The sequence below is a fragment of the Oncorhynchus mykiss genome, chromosome 4 (genome assembly GCF_057628025.1).
Source record: "Oncorhynchus mykiss isolate SJ-2025 chromosome 4, ASM5762802v1, whole genome shotgun sequence".
NCBI classification, from domain to species: Eukaryota; Metazoa; Chordata; class Actinopteri; order Salmoniformes; family Salmonidae; genus Oncorhynchus; species Oncorhynchus mykiss.
The window spans coordinates 86,436,670-86,461,856 of record NC_143025.1 but is presented as its reverse complement, the minus strand read 5'-3'; the positions used below and the strand labels follow the sequence as shown (position 1 = coordinate 86,461,856).

General features: G+C 46.0%; 1 protein-coding gene across 1 annotated transcript; it reads left to right on the top strand.

The window, feature by feature from the left end:
* Window positions 1–1,807: 1,807 nt before the first annotated feature.
* LOC110521093 (isthmin-2-like) lies at window positions 1,808–21,339 on the top strand. The gene is made up of 5 exons (XM_090233500.1): window positions 1,808–2,745; window positions 7,658–7,909; window positions 10,043–10,334; window positions 15,115–15,324; window positions 16,187–21,339. The coding sequence occupies exons 1-5, from the start codon at window positions 2,614–2,616 to the stop codon at window positions 16,702–16,704; spliced, it is 1,404 nt and encodes a 467-aa protein (XP_090089626.1). The 5' UTR covers window positions 1,808–2,613; the 3' UTR covers window positions 16,705–21,339.
* Window positions 21,340–25,187: the final 3,848 nt, after the last annotated feature.

Below are 25,187 nucleotides of genomic sequence, written 5' to 3'. Positions count from 1 at the left end.
ATTCATTGATATTGTGTGTGTATGCATTCCTCTGTGCATGTCTGTGTGTGGCCAGTGTATCGCTCTCATATGTGGACCACAGTGTGGGTTGGGGACTCTGTGGGCAATATAGCAATATCTGGAGTGTAGTGGTGGAGGGCTATGAGAGTGTGTGTACGTGTTTGTGTGTGTGCCTGCGTACGTGTGCATGTTTGTGTGTGTGTGCTTCCATGCATGTGCGTATTTGTATGTGTGTGTGTGTGTGTGTGTGTGTGTGTGTGTGTGTGTGTGTGTGTGTGTGTGTGTGTGTGTGGTGTCCATACCACAGTGCTGTTTGCTGGTCCTGGTCCACTGTGGTGCACTACATCCTGAGGAAGTCTCCTGTTCCTGTCAGCTGAGCAGAGTAAACTGGACTGTAACCACCTAGAGCTGGCCGTGGGCCGGGCCGTGGGCTGGGCCGTGGGCTATGAATAAGGCATAGTGTAGCGTACCACTCAGAGCCCCCTCAGACAGTCTTAGGTTGTGACTAAAATCTGGGCTCTGGGTAAAAGTACTGCCTTTCATGGAAACACTCCAAAGGTCATCCTCTGAAATACATCATTTGTTAAATCCACTTCAATCAGTGTAGATGAAGGGGAGGAGACGGGATAAAGAAGGATTTTTAAGCCTTGAGACAATTTGGGGCGGCAGGTAGCCTAGTGGTTAGAACATAGGGCCAGTGACCGAAAGGTTTCAAGATCAAATCCCAGAGCTGACAAGGTCAAGATCTGTTGTTCTGCCCCTGAACAAGGCAGTTAACCCACTGTTCCTTGACCGCCATCGTACTTAAGAATGTGTTCTTAACTGACTTGCCTAGTTAAAGGTTCAATAAAACAAGTAAATACTGTAAATTAAGACATGGATTGTGTAATTGTGCCATTCAGAGGGTGAACGGACAAGACAAAATATTTAAGTGCCTTTGAACGGGGTATGGTAGTAGGTGCCAGGCGCACCAGTTTGAGTGTGTCAAGAACTGCAACACTGCTGGGTTTTTCACACTCAACAGTTTCCCGTGTATCAAGATTTGTCTACCATCGCAAGGACATCCAACTGTATGTGTGTGGGTGTGTAACTCAATACTAGGAAGGGTTTCTTAATGTTTGGTATACTCAGTGTATATTCAAATAGCAAACATGTATTTAAAAAATAGGCCTTTGTGTGGAGTACACTATAGCCTACCCTACACTGTCATGAAGTTTGCATTCACACACCATCTCTTTACATGGTGTAAAAGTAGGCATCAGCTGTTCTGTCAGCACCTTGACACATCTCTTATTGACATGAGACACCTTTCAGGCTAATGTGTTGGCTGGTATCTCTTATTGACATGAGAAACCTTTCAGGCTAATGTGTTGGCTGGCATCTCTTATTGACATGAGACACCTTTCAGGCTAATGTGTTGGCTGGCATGTCTTATTGACATGAGACACCTTTCAGGCTAATGTGTTGGCTGGTATCTCTTATTGACATGAGGCACCTTTCAGGCTAATGTGTTGGCTGGCATCTCTTATTGACATGAGACACCTTTCAGGCTAATGTGTTGGCTGGTATCTCTTATTGACATGAGACACCTTTCAGGCTAATGTGTTGGCTGGCATCTCTTATTGACATGAGACACCTTTCAGGCTAATGTGTTGGCTGGCATCTCTTATTGACATGAGACACCTTTCAGGCTAATGTGTTGGCTGGCATCTCTTATTGACATGAGACACCTTTCAGGCTAATGTGTTGGCTGGCTTTTTATCCATGTAATAGTCTACTGGTCTCCTCTCCCTTTATGTCCATGCCCATTACCAGTAATTTCTGTGTGGAGATCACAACTTCTCTAAAATGGCTCTTCAATCCCCTCCATTTGGAAAAGTGGATCCCTGAGAGAGACACCCCCATTGATTCGTGAGCATTACTTTTCTACCAAACAACAGTGTAGAAGCTGTGAACATATGAAGTCAGAGAGTGGTAACAGGTTTCCTTCTGAATCAGAGCTGCAGCATACTCATTCCGGGACAACACGTGGCTAAGGGACCTTCATTGGACAATGGATCCGAGATCAAACGCATACAGGCTATTTTCAACTCCAGATGTGAATGTATTAGTAGAAAACATCCACCCAACCATAGCGAAATGTAGCCAACTCTTTTAACCTAGTTCAATAAACCGTTCACCGGTGCGGACAGAGGGAGTGCGTGGTCTGCACGTGGCACTCAATGCATCCTTGGCACTATAGTCCAAGTTGGTCTAGTTTTAACGCGAAGATTGAAGAGCGCACATTGACCTAGACGCGCAATACAGGGAGGCAGACAGCGAAAGGAGAAATCAGTTGCGTCCTAGTGCGGCAGCGGGATATGGATTTTTCCACCGAACATTAGAGCGCATCTCTATCAAGAAGACGACTCTGAAGCTGTTGGTTGAATGAGTGACTTTCTTCTGGCTGGTTCAATACGTGACTTGCTCGGGAACGAATCACGGAAAAGAACAACCGCCAATGATGAGATAAAATAACAAGTTTATCTCGCAAAATAAATAACTGTAGTGAAAGAATACGTGTGATAGATTGAGTACCGCAAATACTGCCACTTGGTTTTAGTTGTCACTTCAATGGAGAAAATGTTTCTAGTCGGAGGGAGATGTCTAACGATAATTATCATCGTTTTAGTACTTTTCGTTGTGTTGGTGATGAGCTTTCCCAACAAACACCACCACAAACGCCACAATGGTGTTTTTTTGTTGGTAAGCAACTTTTTTCTTAATCATTTTCTTCTAGATTTTAGGTAAATAATACGTTCCAAATGTCACAGGATTTGGATACGAATTGAGCTGATGTAAATTATCCTCTATGAAATTAAATACATATTTTACACTATAGCCTAATATAATAGCTTATTTTTTGTCAGTTATCTCTTCAAATTGAAATTAACTTAAATTTATCCACAGAGAGGATCTGTTCTCGTGCCAGTGAAACCTACTGGAGTGTATGACATATTCTGAGTTGTAATTAACTTCAGTTACAAAAGTTAACCTTCTAACAAACCAAATCAAAGAATCACAGACGGACAATGTTGTGCCTAACATTATGCTACACTGAAATCTCTAAGGCCTTGGGGTAAAGGGTTGTTCGCCGTTTCTCCATGTATAGTAAGATATCTAGGCATCGAGAGAAGGTCGTTCTGAGCTGCACGGAGCAGCGTAGTATTACACAGACAGCCTCCTCGTCTACAGCAGCTATAACATATGGGCTTTCTGAATTCCCTTTGAAGCACATATCTATCTGTAAGAGTAACTCATGTGGGTGTTTGTGCGGCTCATGGACATCAAATCAAATCAAATTTTATTTGTCACATACACATGGTTAGCAGATGTTAATGCGAGTGTAGCGAAATGCTTGTGCTTCTAGTTCCGACAATGCAGTAATAACCAACAAGTAATCTAACTAACAATTCCAAAACTACTGTCTTGTACACAGTGTAAGGGGATAAAGAATATGTACATAAGGATATATGAATGAGTGATGGTACAGAGCAGCATAGGCAAGATACAGTAGATGGTATCGAGTACAGTATGTACAAATGAGATGAGTATGTAAACAAAGTGGCATATATGGGTGTGTGTGTGTGTAGGGGCCTTGAAGGTCACCATGAACAAAATCAGATGTAAGAATGGAGGAAAGGTTTAAACAGACAGATTCCAGAGCTCTATGAAATCGTTCCTCTGTACATTCTCTCCCCTGGGTCTCCTTCAATGGATGCCCTGTTGATGTCCTGATGCCCATAGTCTATAACTGATTGATGATGTATGTCAGTTGGATGTCAAACAAAAGAGAAACAGTGAGGGAGAGAGACAGAGAGGGAGAGACAGAGAGGGAGAGGGAGAGAGTTAGAGAGAGAGAGACAGAGAGGGAGAGAGTTAGAGAGAGAGAGAGACAGAGGGAGAGGGAGAGAGTTAGAGAGAGAGAGAGACAGAGAGGGAGAGGGAGAGAGTTAGAGAGAGAGACAGAGAGGGAGAGAGGGAGATTTAGAGAGAGAGGGATAGACACCGAGAGGGAGAGTTAGAGAGTGAGACAGAGAGGGAGAGATACAGAGAGGGAGAGAGGTAGAGAGAGGGAGAGTGAGAGAGACAGAGAGGGAGAGAGGGGGAGAGTGAGAGAGACAGAGCGAGAGAGTTAGAGAGAGGGAGAGGGAGACAGAGAGTGAGAGTGAGAGAGTTAGAGAGAAAGCGAAATAGAGAAAGAGGGGACAAAGAGAGAGATAGCATGTCGTGATTCTGGTGGTGGTAATGAGTGTGCGTTTTGGGCACCAGTGACCCTACCTGGTAGATGCCAGTTTAACCAGGTAGAGGAGGGGCTGGTTTGAACAATAGAGGAGCAAGAGGGACAATAGCAAGGGCTTACATAACCCTAACCCAAACTTTACCCTAACTCAGCAGGGTTAAAGGAACCCTCAGCAGATCTCTCTGACACTGGAATAAGGTCAGAGGTCAGGCTGGTTGATTGTTTACTTTGGCCATCTGTGTTATTGGTTTTCCCCATATCATGGGGGGCTGAGGAGGGGTGTAGAATGTGGAGTGTGCATGGCCTGGTTCACAAATATTGAAACCTGTTCACTCTACCTATCTGTTTCTTCTCCCTCCCTCTCCTTGCCTCCTCACTCTTTCAAGGCTTGCGATCAAAGGACCCCATAGTTTATTGTTATTCTGTAATGGTTTGGAAAGGGCCAAGTGTAGACAGGGCTGTAGTGGAGCTGGTTGAGAGCTTCAGGTTCCTCGGTGTCCACATCACCAACAAACTAGCATGGTCCAAGCACACCAAGACAGTCGTGAAGAGGGCACGACAAAACCTATTCCCCGTCAGGAGACTGAAAAGATTTGGCATGGGTCCTCAGATCCTCAAAAGGTTATACAGCTGCACAATCGAAAGCATCCTGACTGGTTGCATCACTGCCTGGTATGGCAACTGCTCGGCCTCCGACTGCAAGGCACTACAGAGGGTAATGCTTACAGCCCAGTACATCACTGGGGCCAAGCTTCCTGCCATCCAGGACCTCAATACCAGGCGGTGTCAGAGGAAAAATTGTCTGTAGACTGTTCTCTCTGCTACTGCAGGGTAAGCGGAACTGGGGCGCCAAGTCTAGGTCCAAGAGGGTTCTGAACAGCTTCTACCCCCAAGCCATAAGACTCCTGAACATCTAATTAAATGGTCACCCAGGCTTTTTGCATTGCCCCTCCCCCACACACCCTCTTTTATTATATACGTTATTATCAATGCATAGTCACTTGTGTAATGCTTAAGAACAGCCCTTGGCCGTGGTATATTGGCCATATACCACACCTCCACCGGCCTTATTGCTTAAATATAGAACACCAGGTATAATTAAATCAAAATACAGAACACCAGGTCCAATTAAATCAAAATACAGAACACCAGGTATAATTAAATCAAAATACAGAACACCAGGTCCAATTAAATCAAAATACAGAACACCAGGTATAATTAAATCAAAATACAGAACACCAGGTCCAATTAAATCAAAATACAGAACACCAGGTATAATTAAATCAAAATACAGAACACCAGGTCCAATTAAATCAAAATACAGAACACCAGGTATAATTAAATCAAAATACAGAACACCAGGTCCAATTAAATCAAAATACAGAACACCAGGTATAATTAAATCAAAATACAGAACACCAGGTATAATTAAATCAAAATACAGAACACCAGGTATAATTAAATCAAAATACAGAACACCAGGTATAATTAAATCAAAATACAGAACACCAGGTATAATTAAATCAAAATACAGAACACCAGGTATAATTAAATCAAAATACAGAACACCAGGTCCAATTAAATCAAAATACAGAACACCAGGTATAATTAAATCAAAATACAGAACACCAGGTATAATTAAATCAAAATACAGAACACCAGGTATAATTAAATCAAAATACAGAACACCAGGTATAATTAAATCAAAATACAGAACACCAGGTATAATTAAATCAAAATACAGAACACCAGGTATAATTAAATCAAAATACAGAACACCAGGTATAATTAAATCAAAATACAGAACACCAGGTATAATTAAATCAAAATACAGAACACCAGGTATAATTAAATCAAAATACAGAACACCAGGTCCAATTACATCAAAATGATAGATCACCAGATCCAATTAAATCAAAATGATAGATCACCAGATCCAATTACATCAAAATGATAGATCACCAGATCCAATCAAATCAAAATGATAGATCACCAGATCCAATCAAAACACAGAACACCAGATCCAATCAAAACACAGAACAAAGAAGGAAGACAAGTCCTAATGTGTTTGGAAGCGTGTAATGACCATCCTCTAATTCTCAGAGGGACCTGACAAGACCCAGAGGAAGTCTTCAGGATCCTCCTCTCATCAGTAAAGAGTCAATAATGTTTGACAGGGGTTACCTCTAAATGGATCAGATCTGACCGACCAACAGGCTGACTTTTTTTATGGGAGAATTGCAGCCATTGAAAAAGTACAGTCTGTTCTCGGGCCCATAACCAACTGTTTTGTCACCACTCCAGATTTTGGTTTAAACTGCACTACATTTCAGACTGGCACTGCTTCAGTTACTGAAGTCCTGTCAGATGTTTGGGCTATTTATTACCACTGTAGATACTGGCTGAATTAAAAGTGTTGATTAATAGAATACCCTTACCTGACCTTAGATACATTTTTAGTGGCAACTTGATCTAAAGGATGGTTGACATTTACATTTGAGTCATTTAGGAGACGCTCTTATTCAGAGCGACTGACAATCTAGTGCATTCCTCTTAAGATAGCTAGTTGAGATAACCACATACAGTATCACAGTCATAGTGAGTACATTTTTCCGCAATAAAGTAGCTATCGGCAATGTCAGAGCTAGACGATGTTCACTTTGTCACAGACAGGCAGACAGAGGGTGGAGAAGAGGGAGAGACAGAGGGAGGAACAGAGGGAGAGAGACAGGGAGAGACAGGGGGAGGAGGACCTTAGGGAGACCTATGGCTTCTGTCTGTTGAGTGTAGCTGCACATTCTTTACATGAGTTATTAGCAGACATTCTCATCCAGAGTGAGTTCCTGTAGCAATTAGGATCAAGTGCATTTCACAAGGCTTGGGGATTTGACCCAGCGACCTTTCGGTTACTGGCCCAACGCTCTTAACCGCTAGGCTACCTGCTGCCCTAGGGCATGGCAGGACACGGCAGATTGAAACACAGGGCCAGCCTGCCCACCATCCCAGGGGTCCCACGACTTCGAAGCGCTCTCATTAAAACTAGAGAATCTGGCACAGGCTCCTCTTTGTCAAAGGCCTGGATGCCAGGGCTCTGGCTGCTGTGGGAAATAAATGAGAAGCAGACGGATGGACGGGGTTTGGTTGGTTGGTCTGCTGATTTGTTGCCCCAATGATTTCTAGGAGCTCTGTCACTAAGTCATAGCATGGTGCAAATGTTTCTCCTGGGCAAATAGCTAAAGCAAGTAACCTTTGTATCTTAAACTAGCCAGTAATCAGTGTATTGTTTATGATTAATGTCATCAAGGTCTTCAGAGCGGTCCAGTCCACTGTGTTTCGTCATGATGATTAATTGAGGTGTCCTATCTTTTTCCTCAGGCTCGTGATCAGCCGCCCATCAGTGGGGTCCATCATGGACCGGAGGCCCTGGAGCAGCAGAACCAGGTCCAGAACCTCCTCCCCCCTGTCACTGAGCACCGCCACAAGAGGAGGTGGTTCCACTCCCAGCACCGCTCCGTAGGGGTTCTGCCCCAGCCTGAGCCTGAGGAGATCAAGCCCTTTGTTCTGGACCTGAAGAACTTCCCTGAGCTGGCCAACGCAGACATCAGCTCGCAGAACCCCAACATCCAGGTGTGGTGACGAATATTGATAGTATTTTTATGATGTTTTTCTAGCCCCTCAAGAGCGATTTACATTTGTACTGGGGAAGCTCGCCTAATATAAATAATAAATATACATAATATATGACATTTAGCAGACACTTTTATCCAAAGGGACTTACAGTCCTGCATGCATACATTTTACATATGGTTGGTCCCGGGAATCAAACCCAGAATCCTGGTGTTGGAAGTGCTAGAGGTGTCATTACAGACACCTTGGTTCGAATCCAGGCTGTATCACAACCGGCTGTGATTGGGAATTCCATAGGGCGGCACACAATTGGCTCAGTGTCGTCCGGGTTTGGCCGGTGTAGGCCGTCATTGTAAACAATAATTTGTTCTTAACTGACTTGCCTAGTTAAATTTAAAAAAAGGTAAAAAATATATATATATATATGCTCTACCAACAATGCATTGCACCCTGGTAAAGCAGGGAAGAGCAGTGATTATAGAGATCCTTTATCTTGATTCCATTCTGTGGTGAGGAGGTTCTACTTGGCATGAATGCCAAGTTCAGCAGAACAAGACGGTAACTACTTTCACATTGAATAAATAGTTCCAATCCTCCCCTTCACTTCTTCCATTTCCTGTGATTCCTCCAGCGATTAGCCTCATTGTCTTCAGCATGTCCTTTCCTGTGATTCCTCCAGCGATTAGCCTCAATGTCTTCAGTATGTCCTTTCCTGTGATTCCTCCAGCGATTAGCCTCAATGTCTTCAGTATGTCCTTTCCTGTGATTCCTGCAGCGATTAGCCTCAATGTCTTCAGCATGTCCTTTCCTGTGATTCCTCCAGCGATTAGCCTCAATGTCTTCAGTATGTCCTTTCGTTGAACTCATCTCAATCCCACAGTAGTTAGTTCCATCTACTGGTCGACTCAGGGCAGTTCAGGATGTGGTTAGCTGGAGCTGGATGTAATGACCCCATGCAGGCTTTACCCTCTTATGGTCTCTCCGTGTTGCCTGGTGCTGACAACTACTATGGGAGTGAGCTAACGTACAGGTTGAGTCATACAGTAGTGGCCTACCAGTGTAATGAGATGTTGTTACGCGTGGGATCTTCTGACTGAGTGCTCACGGATCATCTCATGTCTGACTGGTTACGCGTGGGCTCTTCTGACTGAGTGCTCACGGATCATCTCATGTCTGACTGGTTACGCGTGGGATCTTCTGACTGAGTGCTCACGGATCATCTCATGTCTGACTGGTTACGCGTGGGATCTTCTGACTGAGTGCTCACGGATCATCTCATGTCTGACTGGTTACGCGTGGGATCTTCTGACTGAGTGCTCACGGATCATCTCATGTCTGACTGGTTACGCGTGGGATCTTCTGACTGAGTGCTCACGGATCATCTCATGTCTGACTGGTTACGTGTGGGATCTTCTGACTGAGTGCTCACGGATCATCTCATGTCTGACTGGTTACGCGTGGGATCTTCTGACTGAGTGCTCACGGATCATCTCATGTCTGACTGGTTACGCGTGGGATCTTCTAACGGAGTGCTCACGGATCATCTCATGTCTGACTGGTTACACGTGGGATCTTCTGACTGAGTGCTCACGGATCATCTCATGTCTGACTGGTTACGCGTGGGATCTTCTGACTGAGTGCTCACGGATCACCTCATGTCTGACTGGTTACGCGTGGGATCTTCTGACTGAGTGCTCACGGATCATCTCATGTCTGACTGGTTACGCATGGGATCTTCTGACTGAGTGCTCACGGATCATCTCATGTCTGACGGGTTACACGTGGGATCTTCTGACTGACTGGTTAAGTCAGAGCCAGAAATTAGGCATGTAAATCCCTTGATACTTCTGAAAGGTATGTTTTATGTGTCGTCAGTGAATTAGGTAAACATCCCTTGCTTACATTGTGGCTTTCCAGTAACATTTAGATGTTAAGTTGTGTGCATCCTCCTATTAAAAGTAAGTATTTTTGTGAAGTAAGTGTTCAACATTTTAGTTTTGGCAGACTTTGTGACCATATAAGGACTGGATATAAGGATATAAGGACTATCTTAGCATGTCCACAGAATCAATATCAATATCATGCTTCCACAATGGTTCTCTAAATGATTCGCTCTGCTTTCTTCCCTCCCAGGTGACCATTGAGGTGGTGGACGACCCTAACATGGACTTAGAGATGGATCTGATAAAGGACTGGATCCCCTCGTCCTCTGTAGGCTGGCTGGGGGGTAAGAAGCTGTTCTGGCCTCTGTTCTGGGGATACACAGACGCTGACTCCAGCGAGGATGGGACGGGCCGCTCAGTGCCGGAGGAAACTGGAGAGGAAGAGGAAGTCGAGGAAGATTACCTGTTGGAGTATGGTAGCGAAGAGCCCCTCCCTAGCAGTCGCTGGAACGAGGGTTGGGACGCCACACAGAGCTACTATGGTGAGGCTTTCCTTTGTTCGCTAAGTGGCACAGTGTCTGTATAGCAGGACAAATTTGTAAAAAAAATAATGGAAAAGAACAGTGATCTCTGATCCACTTTTGCATGCATCCGAGTAGTGGATCATTATAAAATGGCCTACAAAAGTTGAGAATATTATTGTTTTGAAATAGTGAGAAACAAAGAGAAACAAACATTCACAGGATTAAGAAAAATGTCAATAAGTGATTCGTTAGCAAAAAGGTTGATAGACAGAGAGAAAGACAGAGACAGAGGGAGAGAGAGGATGGAGAGAGAGAGGATGGAGAGAGAGAGAGAGAGAGAGAGAGAGAGAGAGAAGGGACTGAGGACTGCAGCAGGGTGGCAGGGAATGTACTGACTGAGGACTGTGGCAGGGCTGTACTGACTGAGGACTGTGGCAGGGCTGTACTGACTGAGGACTGTGGCAGGGTGGCAGGGCTGTACTGACTGAGGACTGCAGCAGGGCGGCAGGGCTGTACTGACTGAGGACTGTGGCAGGGTGGCAGGGCTGTACTTACTGAGGACTGTTGCAGGGTGGCAGGGCTGTACTGACTGAGGACTGTGGCAGGGCTATACTGACTGAGGACTGTGGCAGGGCTGTACTAACTGAGGACTGTGGCAGGGCTGTACTGACTGAGGACTGTGGCAGGGCTGTACTGACTGAGGACTGTGGCAGGGTGGCAGGGCTGTACTGACTGAGGACTGTGGCAGGGTGGCAGGGCTGTACTTACTGAGGACTGTTGCAGGGTGGCAGGGCTGTACTGACTGAGGACTGTGGCAGGGCTATACTGACTGAGGACTGTGGCAGGGCTGTACTGACTGAGGACTGTGGCAGGGCTGTACTGACTGAGGACTGTGGCAGGGCTGTACTGACTGAGGACTGTGGCAGGGTGGCAGGGCTGTACTGACTGAGAACTGTGGCAGGGCTGTACTGACTGAGGACTGTGGCAGAGTGGCAGGGCTGTACTGACTGAGGACTGTGGCAGGGCTGTACTGACTGAGGACTGTGGCAGGGCGGCAGGGCTGTACTGACTGAGGACTGTTGCAGGGTGGCAGGGCTGTACTGACTGAGGACTGTGGCAGGGCTATACTGACTGAGGACTGTGGCAGGGCTGTACTAACTGAGGACTGTGGCAGGGCTGTGCTGACTGAGGACTGTGGCAGGGCTGTACTGACTGAGGACTGTGGCAGGGTGGCAGGGCTGTACTGACTGAGGACTGTGGCAGGGCTGTACTGACTGAGGACTGTGGCAGAGTGGCAGGGCTGTACTGACTGAGGACTGTGGCAGGGCTGTACTGACTGAGGACTGTGGCAGGGCGGCAGGGCTGTACTGACTGAGGACTGTGGCAGGGCTGTACTGACTGAGGACTGTGGCAGGGCTGTACTGACTGAGGACTGTGGCAGGGCGGCAGGGCTGTACTGACTGAGGACTGTGGCAGAGTGGCAGGGCTGTACTGACTGAGGACTGTGGCAGGGCGGCAGGGCTGTACTGACTGAGGACTGTGGCAGGGCTGTACTGACTGAGGACTGTGGCAGGGCGGCAGGGCTGGACTGACTGAGCGAGCGAGAGAGCTATGCTCTGCGAGCACTCGACCGTCAGGCCATTGTGGAGCTCCAGCCTTTGAAGTGGACACTGGGTCCCAACTTGCAGCTCGCTGTGGAGGCCTGCTGTCTTTTGAAGATGGGCCTGATGCGCTCGCTAATGGCAGCATGAGCCTGTTCCCCCGGATGGACAAAACAGCCCACTGCTTGTGTATAATTAGAGGGCAGATTGGGAACAGGGGATGACAGGGGCCATTCGGCTGGGTCTTTCATCCCCCCTCCGGGCCCCCCAGACCCCGACTCGGCCCTCTGCCTTGGGCCCTAGGCGGCAAGGCCTTTTGAGCCTGTTCAAGAATTTGGGGGCTTTCAGGGACGTGAATAACATTTACGCCTCTATTGTTTTTTGTTTCTCTTAGTTCTCAGTCAGTTTTCTCCCTGTGCATGATGGGAAAAGAGCATAGTGCCTTCTGGCTGCACAGGCAGGCAGCTTTATTCATCCCTGTAGACCACAGCAGAGCCAGGCAGCTCTATTCATCCCTGTAGACCACAGCAGAGCCAGGCAGCTCTATTCATCCCTGTAGACCACAGCAGAGCCAGGCAGCTCTATTCATCCCTGTAGACCACAGCAGAGCCAGGCAGCTCTATTCATCCCTGTAGACCACAGCAGAGCCAGGCAGCTCTATTCATCCCTGTAGACCACAGCGGAGCCAGGCAGCTCTATTCATCCCTGTAGACCACAGCGGAGCCAGGCAGCTCTATTCATCCCTGTAGACCACAGCAGATCCAGGCAGCTTTATTCATCCCTGTAGACCACAGCAGAGCCAGGCAGCTCTATTCATCCCTGTAGACCACAGCAGAGCCAGACAGCTCTATTCATCCCTGTAAAACACAGCAGAGCCAGGCAGCTCTATTCATCCCTGTAGACCACAGCAGAGCCAGGCAGCTCTATTCATCCCTGTAGACCACAGCAGAGCCAGACAGCTCTATTCATCCCTGTAAAACACAGCAGAGCCAGGCAGCTCTTTTCATCCCTGTAGACCACAGCAGAGCCAGGCAGCTCTATTCATCCCTGTAGACCACAGCAGATCCAGGCAGCTTTACTCATCCCTGTAGACCACAGCAGAGCCAGGCAGCTTTACTCATCCCTGTAGACCACAGCAGAGCCAGGCAGCTCTATTCATCCCTGTAGACCACAGCGGAGCCAGGCAGCTCTATTCATCCCTGTAGACCACAGCGGAGCCAGGCAGCTCTATTCATCCCTGTAGACCACAGCAGAGCCAGACAGCTCTATTCATCCCTGTAAAACACAGCAGAGCCAGGCAGCTCTATTCATCCCTGTAGACCACAGCAGATGCAGGCAGCTTTACTCATCCCTGTAGACAACTGTGAGCATGTAGCTGTGTGCAGACAGTATGTACACATGCATCAACATTGAACGTCTCTAAATGAGGTGCATGTGATCTAGGAACAGGGCAACAATGTTTATGAAGTGATCCGATCTGAAGGTTTTTAGTGAACATAAAGCATGTCAGTCAGACTAGCGTAACGTTGGGGCTTCTCTTCTGTAATTTAAATGCTCCTGAGAAGCGTCTATTCCTGTGTTCTGGCCGTATGGTGAGCTGGCTGTGCCACAAAGGACAAAGCTGCGCCTCCGCCAAAGCTGCAATTTCTGCACCCACCTCATCTCGTCGGTAATCGAGGGCGGACATGTTCAGTATCATTAAACACCAGACTCAAACTTTTCAGAAGGCAGATAGGCTGAAGGTTAGACCAGAGGAGAAAGGTTAGACCATGGGAGCATTCAACTGTACATAGAAAAGCCTCGTTATGGATTTTGATTTTTCTGTCATGGAAACAATTATAAAATAGAATTTCCTGTAAATTCACTTTACACTTTTAGTAATGTGGATGTTAAGGGATTAGATGGAGTTTTAAGAGGTTATTTACTTATCCTTGTAATGTCTACAGTCTAGCTTCTGGCTCTTACGTCAGTGCAGTAAATGCATCTAAACCAAATCTAGCTTTGTTTCTCAGCAGTACTGTTTACTACAGTGGTGGAAAAAGTACCCAATTGTCATATTTGAGTAAAAGTAAAGATACCTTAACAGAAAATGACTCAAGTAAAAGCCACCCAGTAAAATATGTCTAAAAGTATTTGATTTTAAATATACTTAAGTATCAAAAGTAAAAGTATAAAACATTTCAAACTCCTTATATTAGTCAAACTAGACGGCACAATTTTCTTGTTTTTTACATTTACGGATAGCCAGGGGCACACTGACATAATTCACAAATTAAGTATTTGTGTTGAGTGAGTCCTCCAGACCAGAGGCAGAAGGGATGAGCAGGGATGTTCTCTGTTTAGTGAGTCCTCCAGACCAGAGGCAGAAGGGATGAGCAGGGATGTTCTCTGTTTAGTGAGTCCTCCAGACCAGAGGCAGAAGGGATGAGCAGGGATGTTCTCTGTTTAGTGAGTCCTCCAGACCAGAGGCAGAAGGGATGAGCAGGGATGTTCTCTGTTTAGTGAGTCCTCCAGACCAGAGGCAGAAGGGATGAGCAGGGATGTTCTCTGTTTAGTGAGTCCTCCAGACCAGAGGCAGAAGTGATGAGCAGGGATGTTCCCTGTTTAGTGAGTCCTCCAGACCAGAGGCAGAAGGGATGAGCAGGGATGTTCTCTGTTTAGTGAGTCCTCCAGACCAGAGGCAGAAGGGATGAGCAGGGATGTTCTCTTGATAAGTCTGTGAATTGGACCATTTTCCCGTCCTGCTAAGCATTCATAATGTAACGAGAACTTGTGGCTGTCAGGGAAAATGTATGGAGTAAAAAGTACATTATTTTCTTGCAGAATGTAGTGAAGTAAAAGTAATCAAAAATATAAATAGTAAAGTACAGATTCCCCCCAAAAACAACATAAGTAGTACTACTAATGAACCCTTTCAAGTTATTTTCCTTTTCCTTGATAGCTTGTTAAGCACAGGTGGTGAACCAGCCAAATGCTTCTAATTGGAGTTCTACACAGTTAGGATGTAGCCTAGTTAGGAAATCCCACAGCTGGGAGAGAAATTCATCTCTTACTGAATAGAGAGTAATCGTGTGATGGGGGAGAAGTGTGTGTGTGTGTTACCTCCATAAAATGTAAAACAGCTTAAATAGGAGAAACACTATACATCTAAATGCATTATCATTTAATATCATGAGTTTTGTTTTTTCCCCCCACAGAGAAGGAGGAGACGGAGGAGTGGAGTGCCTGGTCTCCGTGCTCTGTCACCTGTGGTCATGGAGAGAGGAAAAGGATACGGTCCTGTGGTTACTCCTGCACCCTGACAGAGGCCTCCAAATGTGACATGGAGCCTTGTCCAGACGATGTCAACACTGTGGCTGAAGCTTTCCCCTTCGAGATGGAGAACGGCACTGAACCTTTTGGCACAGGTACGTTGAATACACTTCATCAATTTACACCTGGGAAAAAATATATATATAACAGAACAGAGCAGAACAGAGCAGGGCGGAACAGAGCAGAACAGAACAGAGCAGGGCAGAACAGAACAGAACAGAACAGAGCAGAGCAGAACAGAGCAGGGCAGAACAGAGCAGAGCAGAACAGAGCAGAACAGAACAGAGCAGAACAGAGCAGAGCAGAACAGAGGCAGCTTTATTCATCCCTGTAGACCACAGCAGAACAGAGTAGGACAGGGCAGAACAGAACTGAAAAGAGCAGGGCAGAACAGAGTAGGACAGGGCAGAACAGAACTGAAAAGAGCAGGGCAGAACAGAGTAGGACAGAACAGAGCAGGGCAGAACAGAGCAGAGCAGAACAGAGCAGGGCAGAACAGAGCAGGGCAGAACAGAGCAGAGCAGAACAGAGCAGAGCAGAGCAGGGCAGAACAGAGCAGGGCAGAACAGAGCAGGGCAGAACAGAGCAGAACAGAACAGAGCAGAGCAGAACAGAGCAGAACAGAGGCAGCTTTATTCATCCCTGTAGACCACAGCAGAACAGAGTAGGACAGGGCAGAACAGAACTGAAAAGAGCAGGGCAGAACAGAGTAGGACAGGGCAGAACAGAACTGAAAAGAGCAGGGCAGAACAGAGTAGGACAGGGCAGAACAGAACTGAAAAGAGCAGGGCAGAACAGAACTGAAAAGAGCAGGACAGAACAGAGTAGGACAGAACAGAGCAGGACAGAACAGAGTAGGACAGGGCAGAACAGAACAGAACAGGGCAGAACAGAGCAGAAATAACTATGTAATTAGATGGTAATTGACACAATGGCCTCCCTCTGCTCTCCCTTTAGACGTGGACACCTGTGAGAAGTGGCTGAACTGTAAGAGCAACTTCCTCCAGAGATACCTCAACCAGGTCCTGTTAGAACTACCCAGCTGCCCCTGCACTTACCCCTCGGCCACCGCCGACACCGTGGTCAGCGTCTTCGACGAGGGACACGACCGGACGTTCCGTTGGCGCGACGCCAGCGGCCCTAAAGAACGCCTGGACATCTACAAACCCTCAGCGAGGACTTGCATCCGCTCGGCCCTCTCCGGCGACGTCGCCACGCTCGCCGCCCAGCACTGTTGCTACGACAACCGCGACCATCTGATCACGCGGGGGAAGGGTGCGGGAACGCCCAACCTGATCAGCACAGAGTTCTCACCGGAGCTCCACTTCAAGGTGGACGTGCTGCCCTGGATCCTGTGTAAAGGGGACTGGAGCCATTTCCACGCGCTGCGACCGCCCAACAACGGCCTGGTCTGCCCGGAGAACCCCCACCAGGACGTGTTCATGAACGAGCTGGAGGAGGCCCGGGAGTACTGAGAACGCAGGCAGTTGCCAAAACTACATTACCCAGAATGTGCCAGAACAGTGGGGTCCAATCATAACTTGAGAAAAGAAAGCAGGGATGTTTTGCATTGCATTAAAGTCAATAGGAAGTTTGGGGATTGTGAAGTTGAAGGTGCAAGTTAATCTCAAGTTAGGATTTGGCACATTAAACATCATGCGACCAGGCCCAACAGAAAATAATTGAACTTCATTGAACTGAACAAAAAAAAAAGAGATGCAGTCCTGCCGATGTGTTTTGCATCCAGTAAGATTCCCAGCTCTCTCGATGTCTGTCCACACTCCTGTGTGCATGTAAGCATGACGTTGTCATCTAGCCTGTTGGTGTTGTAGGAGCTCTGTCTGTGTGACTGACCATCAGTGTTGGGGGTAACGCATTACAAAAGTAACATGTTATATAATCAGATTACTTTTATGAGTAATGGAGTAAAGTAACGCGGTACTTTTTCAAATTGGGTAATACATGACATTACCAAAAGTATGTGGACACCTGCTCATCGAACATCTCACTCCAAAATCATTGGCATTAATATGGACTTGGTCCCCCCCTTTGCTGCTATAACAGCCTCTACTCTTCTGGGAAGGCTTTCCACTAGATGTTGGAACATTGCTTCCATTCAGCCACAAGAGCATTAGTGAGGTCGGAAGCTGATGTTGGGCGATTAGGCCTGGCTCACAGTTGGCGTTCCAATTCATCCCACAGGTGTTCAATGGGGTTGACGTCAGGGCTCTGTGCAGGCCAGTCAAGTTCTTCCATACCTATCTCAACAAACCATTTCTGTATGAACCTCGTTTTGTGCATGGGGGCATTGTCATGTTGAAACAGGAAAGGGCCTTCCCCAGAATTGGGCCTTAGACAGAATCGTCTAGAATGTCATTGTATGCTGTAGCGTTAAGATTTCAAATCAAATCAAATGTATTTATAAAGCCCTTCTTACATCAGCTGGTAAACCCCAAACAGCAAGCAATGCAGGTGTAGAAGCACGGTGGCTAGGAAAAACTCCCTAGAAAGGCCAGAACCTAGGAAGAAACCTAGAGAGGAACCAGGCTATGAGGGATGGCCAGTCCTCTACTGACTGTGCCGGGTGGAGATTGTAACAGAACATGGCCAAGATGTTCAAATGTTCATAGATGACCTGCAGGGTCAAATAATAATAATCACAGTGGTTGTCAAGGGTGCAACAGGTCAGCACCTCAGGAATAAATGTCAGTTGGCTTTTCATAGCCGATCATTCAGAGTATCTCTACCGCTCCTGCAGTCTCTAGAGAGTTGAAAACAGCAGGTCTGGCACGTCCGGTGAACAGGTCAGGGTTCCATAGCCGCAGGCAGAACAGTTGAATCTGGAGCAGCAGCACGGCCAGGTGGACTGGGGACAACAAGGAGTCATCAGGCCAGGTAGTCCTGAGGCATGGTCCTAAAGACTTAAAAGGTTGAGACTGAGTCTGCGTCTCTCACATGGGTAGGCAGACCATTCCATAAAAATTTAGCTATATTGGAGAAAGCCCTGCCTCCAGCTGTTTGCTTAGAAATTCTAGGGACAGTTAGGAGGCCTGCGTCTTGTGACCGTAGCGTACGTATGTATGGCAGGACCAAATCAGAGAGAGAGATAGGTAGGAGCAAGCCCATGTAATGCTTTGTAGGTTAGCAGTAAAACCTTGAAATCAGCCCTTGCCTTGACAGGAAGCCAGTGTAGATCACATTTTTTGGTTCTAGTCAGGATTCTTGCAGCCGTGTTTAGCACTAACAGAAGTTTATTTAGTGCTTTATCCGGGTAGCCGGAAAGTAGAGCATTGCAGTAGTCTAACCTAGAAGTAACAAAAGGATACATTTTTCTGCATCATTTTTGAACAGAAAGTTTCTGATTTTTGCAATGTTACATAGATGGAAAAAAGCTGTACTTGAAACAGTCTTGATATGTTCATCAAAAGAGAGATCAGGGTCCAGAGTAACGCCGAGGTCCCTTCACTGGTACTAAGGGGCCTAGCCTGAACCATGAAAAACAGCCACAGACCATTATTCCTCCTCCACCAAACTTTACAGTTGGCACTATACATTGGGGCAGTATGTCAGACTGCCAGATGGTGAACCGTGATTCAATACTCCAGAGAACGTGTTGCCAATGCTCCAGAGTTCAATGGCAGCGAGCTTTACACCACTCCAACCCACGCTTGGCCTTGTGCATTGTGATTTTAGGCTTGTGTGCGGTTGCTCGGCCATGGAAACCCATTTCATTTAGCTCCTGACGAACAGTTATTGTGCTGATGTTGCTTCCAGAGGCAGTTTGGAACTCGGTAGTGAATGTTACAACCGAGGACAAACAATTTATAAACGCTATGCGCTTCAGCACTTGGTGGTCCTGTCTGTGAGCTTTCACTTTGCAGCTGAGCCATTGTTGCTCCTAGACCACTTCACAATAACAGCTCTTACAGTTGACCGGGGCAGCTCTAGCAGGGAAGAAATTTGATGAACTGACTTGTTGGAAAGGTGGCATCCTTTGATGGTCCCACGTTGAAAGTCACTGAGCTCTTCAGTAACGCCATTCTACTGCCAATGTTTGTCTATGGAGATTTTAGACACCTGTCAGTAAGTGCTGCAATAGCCAAATCCATTCATTTGAAGGGGTGTCCACATACTTCTGTATATATAGTGTATTATTACATTTACTTTGTCAAACAACGCATGCGTTACTTTCAGAATCACATCTCTACAGGCCACGTGTTTCCGTGATCCGATCTCGAGTCGTTTCCTCATTTAGTTGTCGAGCAGCGGAGAAGCCTGTTTGTCGAAATGTCATGACAACTGCTGTCCATAGAAACGCCCTTAGAGGGCTGTTTTCCCGTCTACTGGCAGGTGTGTCCTCTATACATCATTATGGGTCCGTGTAGCCTACTTGCGCTCTATAACCATAACTGGCGGCTCGAGAGAAAGATTTTCAATGAAATGATAGAGACGTTTGTAGAGACGTTTGGCTGACAGTCTACATGGCTAATTAAGTAGCCCACATGATAGCACAGCACCTTTAGACTAGCTTTAGACTAAAGCAGCTCCAACCTGAGTTAGTAAGTAGCCTATTTTTGGTAGCGTGAGCAGCTCGCCTTTCTCCCTTCGAAAGTCCAACTAATTGTGAGATTGAGATTTTTTTAATGAAGGTAACACAAAGTAATATTGTAACGGAACGTGTTACTTTTGTTAAATGTAACTAGTAATACAACCTTTTCGAGTAACAGATCCCAACACTGCTGAACAGAGCAACATAAGTATGGTTAACGTACTTCCTTGTATGATTTTGCTATGTGAGATGTTTGATACTGTGGTAAATCTTATTTTGAAGAGGGGAATGGTGAGACGGAACATGTCTTGGCCAATTGAAAAGTCTTAACGATGCTGCTAAGAGAATATACTTCAGATGTGATAGGGACTGGCGAGGAATCTACATATCGTTGCACTAACGTGCATGAATTTGAGCGATTCTTCTTTAAAATATATATTTATGGCTGAGGAGAGAATTGGGTCTAAAGATCTTGACAAACAAGAACAACAACCTCCAGCAATTCATGGTAATTCATGATAACATGCATACCAGATGTTCTTACAAGGTGGCGTGATCTGGTCTGGACTGAATTTATGATCCACAGTCTCAACAATGACAGCTTGATAACCTTCAATCATGTATGTTTCTACAGTTTTCTCAGTCGAACTCAAGTTGTTAGAGAATATAGTCAATTTTTACATGTACCTCAACAGTGGAGAAGTATCGGGACCCAGTGGTTCAGAATGCTCATTCACATAAATGGTACATGTTAGGGAAATGGAAACTGCAGAGGAAAATGGGTAGTGGATAAATACACATAAAATTACCCTCTTTGTGCGTTATTTGGCATGTAGTCTTTCAATTAATGTAATTACATTTAAATAGCTTTTTGCGTTGCTGTGTTGTATTGGCAAAGGCTTCATTATAGAGGGAACACCTATAGTCTTAATGTTTACGCTCCAAACCTTTATCGGGAAATCTAGTTTTGGAATGACATGTAAAGAAGGCCTTTTATTTAATGTATAAAAACCACAAACGATGGTGTGTAAGCATATATACCCACGTTTATATATTATAATTGTGAAGGGATGACTTGGCAGAAATGCTGCATTGTTTATTTGTAAAGTATGTTATCATGTGAGTTTGTGTTTAAAAGCATGGTTGATCTTTTGTGATTTCCTAAACTAGTGTTACTACTGCATTGTACAGTATTTATTGTCCGTTTTCTAAAACCCACATGGTGCACTATTACGGACTAAGGTTGCAAAAAAATCGGACAACTTTCCCAGGTTTCTCTGAAATGCTGAACATTTCTGGAATCAGAAATGCTGCGAGAGGAATCATCCAACCTGGAATTCTTCAACCGGGATTTTCAGGAATTCAGGAAGTTTCAGGAATGTTGCAACTCTACTACGGACAGACACTGGCGCCACGGTGACGTCGGCACGACAGGACCACTCCCAACAGTGACTATATCAAGTGTCTGTATATCCTTTGATATTTTTTATTGTATTTCAGTGAAAAAATGTCGTGACAAATACAACGATTAATATAAAGCCATTTTCTGGCTCGTTTGAAGGTGTCCTTATGTAACGGATGTGAAACGGCTAGCTAGTTAGCGGTGGTGCAGCGCTAAATAGCGTTTCAATCGGTGACGTCACTTGCTCTGAGACCTTGAAGTAGTGGTTCCCCTTGCTCTGCAAGGGCCGCGGTTGTTGTGGAGCGATGGGTAACAATGCTTTGTTGGTGACTGTTGTTGATGTGTGCAGAGGGTCTCTGGTTTGCGCCCAGGTATGGGCGAGGGGACGGTCTGAAGTTACACTTATTCAGTCCAGTTTACACACATTGATGTCAAATCAAAGTGTGTTTGTCACATGAACAAAATGCAGTTCAGAACAAAATGTAAAGTAGCAAAACGATTAGTGTACAATGTTCTGTTTCTCTGTGTGGCTGACTTCACCTCAACTCCCACTAGGCCTCTACTCATCCACTACATTACAAAAACACAACAGGAAACACATTAGCGAACTTTGACAGGCCTGTGTTTTTACTCAGAGTAGCATCATTACCAAATGTAATGTTTTCACAAGAACCTGATCAGTGAAGGACGCCCTCGGTATCTCTCTCAGGGTTCCAGCTAGACAGCCAAGGAGAGAAGCCGACTTTGTTTTTCCATTTGATGTACCAGGACCGCTGACTGATCTTACAAAGCTGAACCCATAGAGATGCTGCTGAACCCATAGAGATGCTGCTGAACCCATAGAGATGCTGCTGAACCCATAGAGATGCTGCTGAACCCATAGAGATGCTGACCCATAGAGATTGAATGATCCCCAGCTTTAGCACGTGTAGAGCAGCAATCTGCTTTCAATTGGAGACAAAACAGACTGAAACTTCCTCCATATTAGAACAGGCAGAATGTTTTTTTGACGTGTTTATTTCCCGGAGCGAGCTCCTCTATCTCCAGTGTTGGATGCAAACAGAGGGATTGGATCAAAGAGGAACTTGTCTGTGGATGTTGATTTTGTTAGGAAGGGGGGGGGGGGGGGGGGTGGGGGGGGAATTGGAAAATTATGGAGTAGAACATTGAGATGAGATCTACACTGGAGACAAGGTTTCTTTGAAAATAAAAGTTCATTCTGGGACACATTAGAAGCTTCAGATGTGTATCAGTCAAGCTTATGAACTTCATTGACAAGTTCAATTTGACAGTGTGTTTCTCAAGTGTAGAATCACTGATGTGTATCCCTCAAAAGGTAGTCGGAATTTGTGACGTCATCACTGTGTGGATTAATAGGAATCTGGATTTATCTTTGCACCCCGATTCAATCACACATGGATATAATGTGTAATTTTACTAGAATTTTACTCGTGTGTTCAAACTGCTTACATTATTAGATTAGCTTAAACACCATGGATCAACAGGATTCGGATGTTGACTCAATTGTCTTCATCAACGGTGTTCTACAGATGACATCAATTTGTTTTTACAGTTCAACACAGATTTGGAGAACCCGGCAGAACTAACACTCTTAGACATACATTCTTACCTATTAGTTACTATAGAAATCACAGGGACTCAGCTCTCGGTCTTAATTCAGGGCATTATCAACTGGCAGGGATGCACACGGCAAACCTATAACCATGATAGTGTTGTGGAAGCAAGATGCTACAGGTTGGGAAGGAAACATCACATCTCCATTGATTCATGATTCTATGGTTCACAAACAGCATCAAGGCCATCAATCTGTTTTCACGGTTGTTCTACTGTATAATCATGTCTGTCCATATACCCTCACAGGCAGTGGTGTAAAGTACTTAAGCAAAAATACTTTAAAGTACTATTTAGTAGTTTTTGGGGGTATCTGTACTTTATCATTTATATTTTGAACTGTTTATGACCTGTACTTCACTACATTCCTAAAGGAAATAATGTACCTTTTAGATAGAAACTGTCTCTGAGCCTGTCGGTATCAGACCTCATGCTCCGATACCATCTGCCCGACGGTTAAGGTAGAGAACAGCTCGTGGCCGGGGTGTATGGGGGTCCTTGATGATACCGTTTCCAGTGATGTCCTGGATGGGGGGGGGGAGACGTTTCCAGTGATGTCCTGGATGGGGGGGGGGGGGGGGGGGGGGCGGTACCAGTGATGCCCTGGATTGGGGGGGGGCACAATTTCGGCGATGTCCTGGATGGGGGGGGCATGGTTCCGGCGATGTCCTGGATGGGTGAAGGGGGGGCACGGTACCAGTGATGCCCTGGATTGGGGGGGGGGCACGATTCCAGTGATGTCCTGGATGGGGGGGGGGGGGGGCACGGTACCAGTGATGCCCTGGATTGGGGGGGGCACGATTCCAGTGATGTCCTGGAGGTACGGGTCCTGGATGGGGGGAGGTACGGTTCCGGCAATGTCCTGGATGGGGGGAGGTACGGTTCCGGCGATGTCCTGGATAGGGGGGGGGGCACCAGTGATGTCCTGGATAGGGGGGGGCACCAGTGATGTCCTGGATGGGATGGTGGAGCGGTAGTATTTGGAGAGGACCCGAGGTGGCATGCCGAGTAGAGATGCTGTTTTACCCTCTCGACAAGAGTGGTGATGTTGTCGGTGCACAACTAGGGTCAGAACTTAACTTGTGACGCTCTATTGATGTGGATTGGGGCATGTCCCCCCCTGCTTTCTGTTTGACATTGACGGAGAGGTTGTTGTTATGACACCACTATGACAGTTCACTTACCTCCTCCCTATAGGCTGACTCATCATTGTTGGTTATCAGGCCTACAACCATGGTGTCGTCACCAACCCTGTATTAAGAGTCCATGTGGAGGGGTTGTTGCCAATCCTCAGCCTGTGGTCTGCCCTTCAGGAAGTTCAGGATCCCGTTACAGAGGGTGGTATCCAGACCCAGGGCTCTGAGCTTGGAGGGAACAATAGTGTTGAATGCTGAACTGTAGTCAATGAACAGCATTCTCACATAGGTGTTCCTCTTGTCCAGATGTGTTACGACCGTGTGATGGAAATGGCATCTTCCATGGTTCTGTTGGAGCGGTAGGCTAATTTGATTGGGTCTGAGAAGATAGCGGAGAATATGCCTGCAAGCTGGTCAGCACACACTCTGGGTGCCAGCGGCTTCGTGAGTATTCACTCTTTTGAGCGTTTTCCTCACATAAGCATTGGATAGCGAAAGCACCTAGACGTCAAGAGCAGCGGGAGTCTTCCTGAATGGCTCAGTATTGTCTGCCTTCGAAGCGAGCACAGAATGTGTTAAGTTTGGCTGGGAGGAAGGCTTCAGTGGGCACCACACAGCTGCATTTGTATTGTTTGGGTGTGATCGTCTGTAGTCCTTGCCACATGCGACGCATGTCTGAGTTGTCGAACAAGATAAAAACTAGACGAAAAGAGCCACCTACAATTCCCCACACGACAGCTTCTTGCATTGTTGCCATTCAGAATCGTAACAAAGCATGGCTTCTGGCCCCATCGAAGCGGGCGCATCTACAGTGAGTTGTACAGTTCTAAATTGACTACAAATTAGTTCTGTGTGGAATGCATCTAGACAGATCGTGAACACATTTGTTCTCAGAATAATAGATAAATAGCCACAGATGTTAAGACAGAACAGAGGAGGGGAGGGGTGGGGGGGGGGTATTTCAAAAATAATCAGCTCAAGGAAAGAACAAAAAAGACTGGAGACATTTTTGGGACGGACTAACAATGTTAAATAGGATATGTTGAATCATACAGGTAGGTGTTTTTTCAATGAGAGATGCATATATTTGCTTAACTCAACAATGAGAAGGATATACACACACACAATCATTTGTTCTATCATTTTCAATAGAAATACAGGTGTTGGTGTTAGTCATAGTGATAGATACATTTAATAGTGTGTGTAACAAATAAAACAGAATAAATGAGATGAGATGTC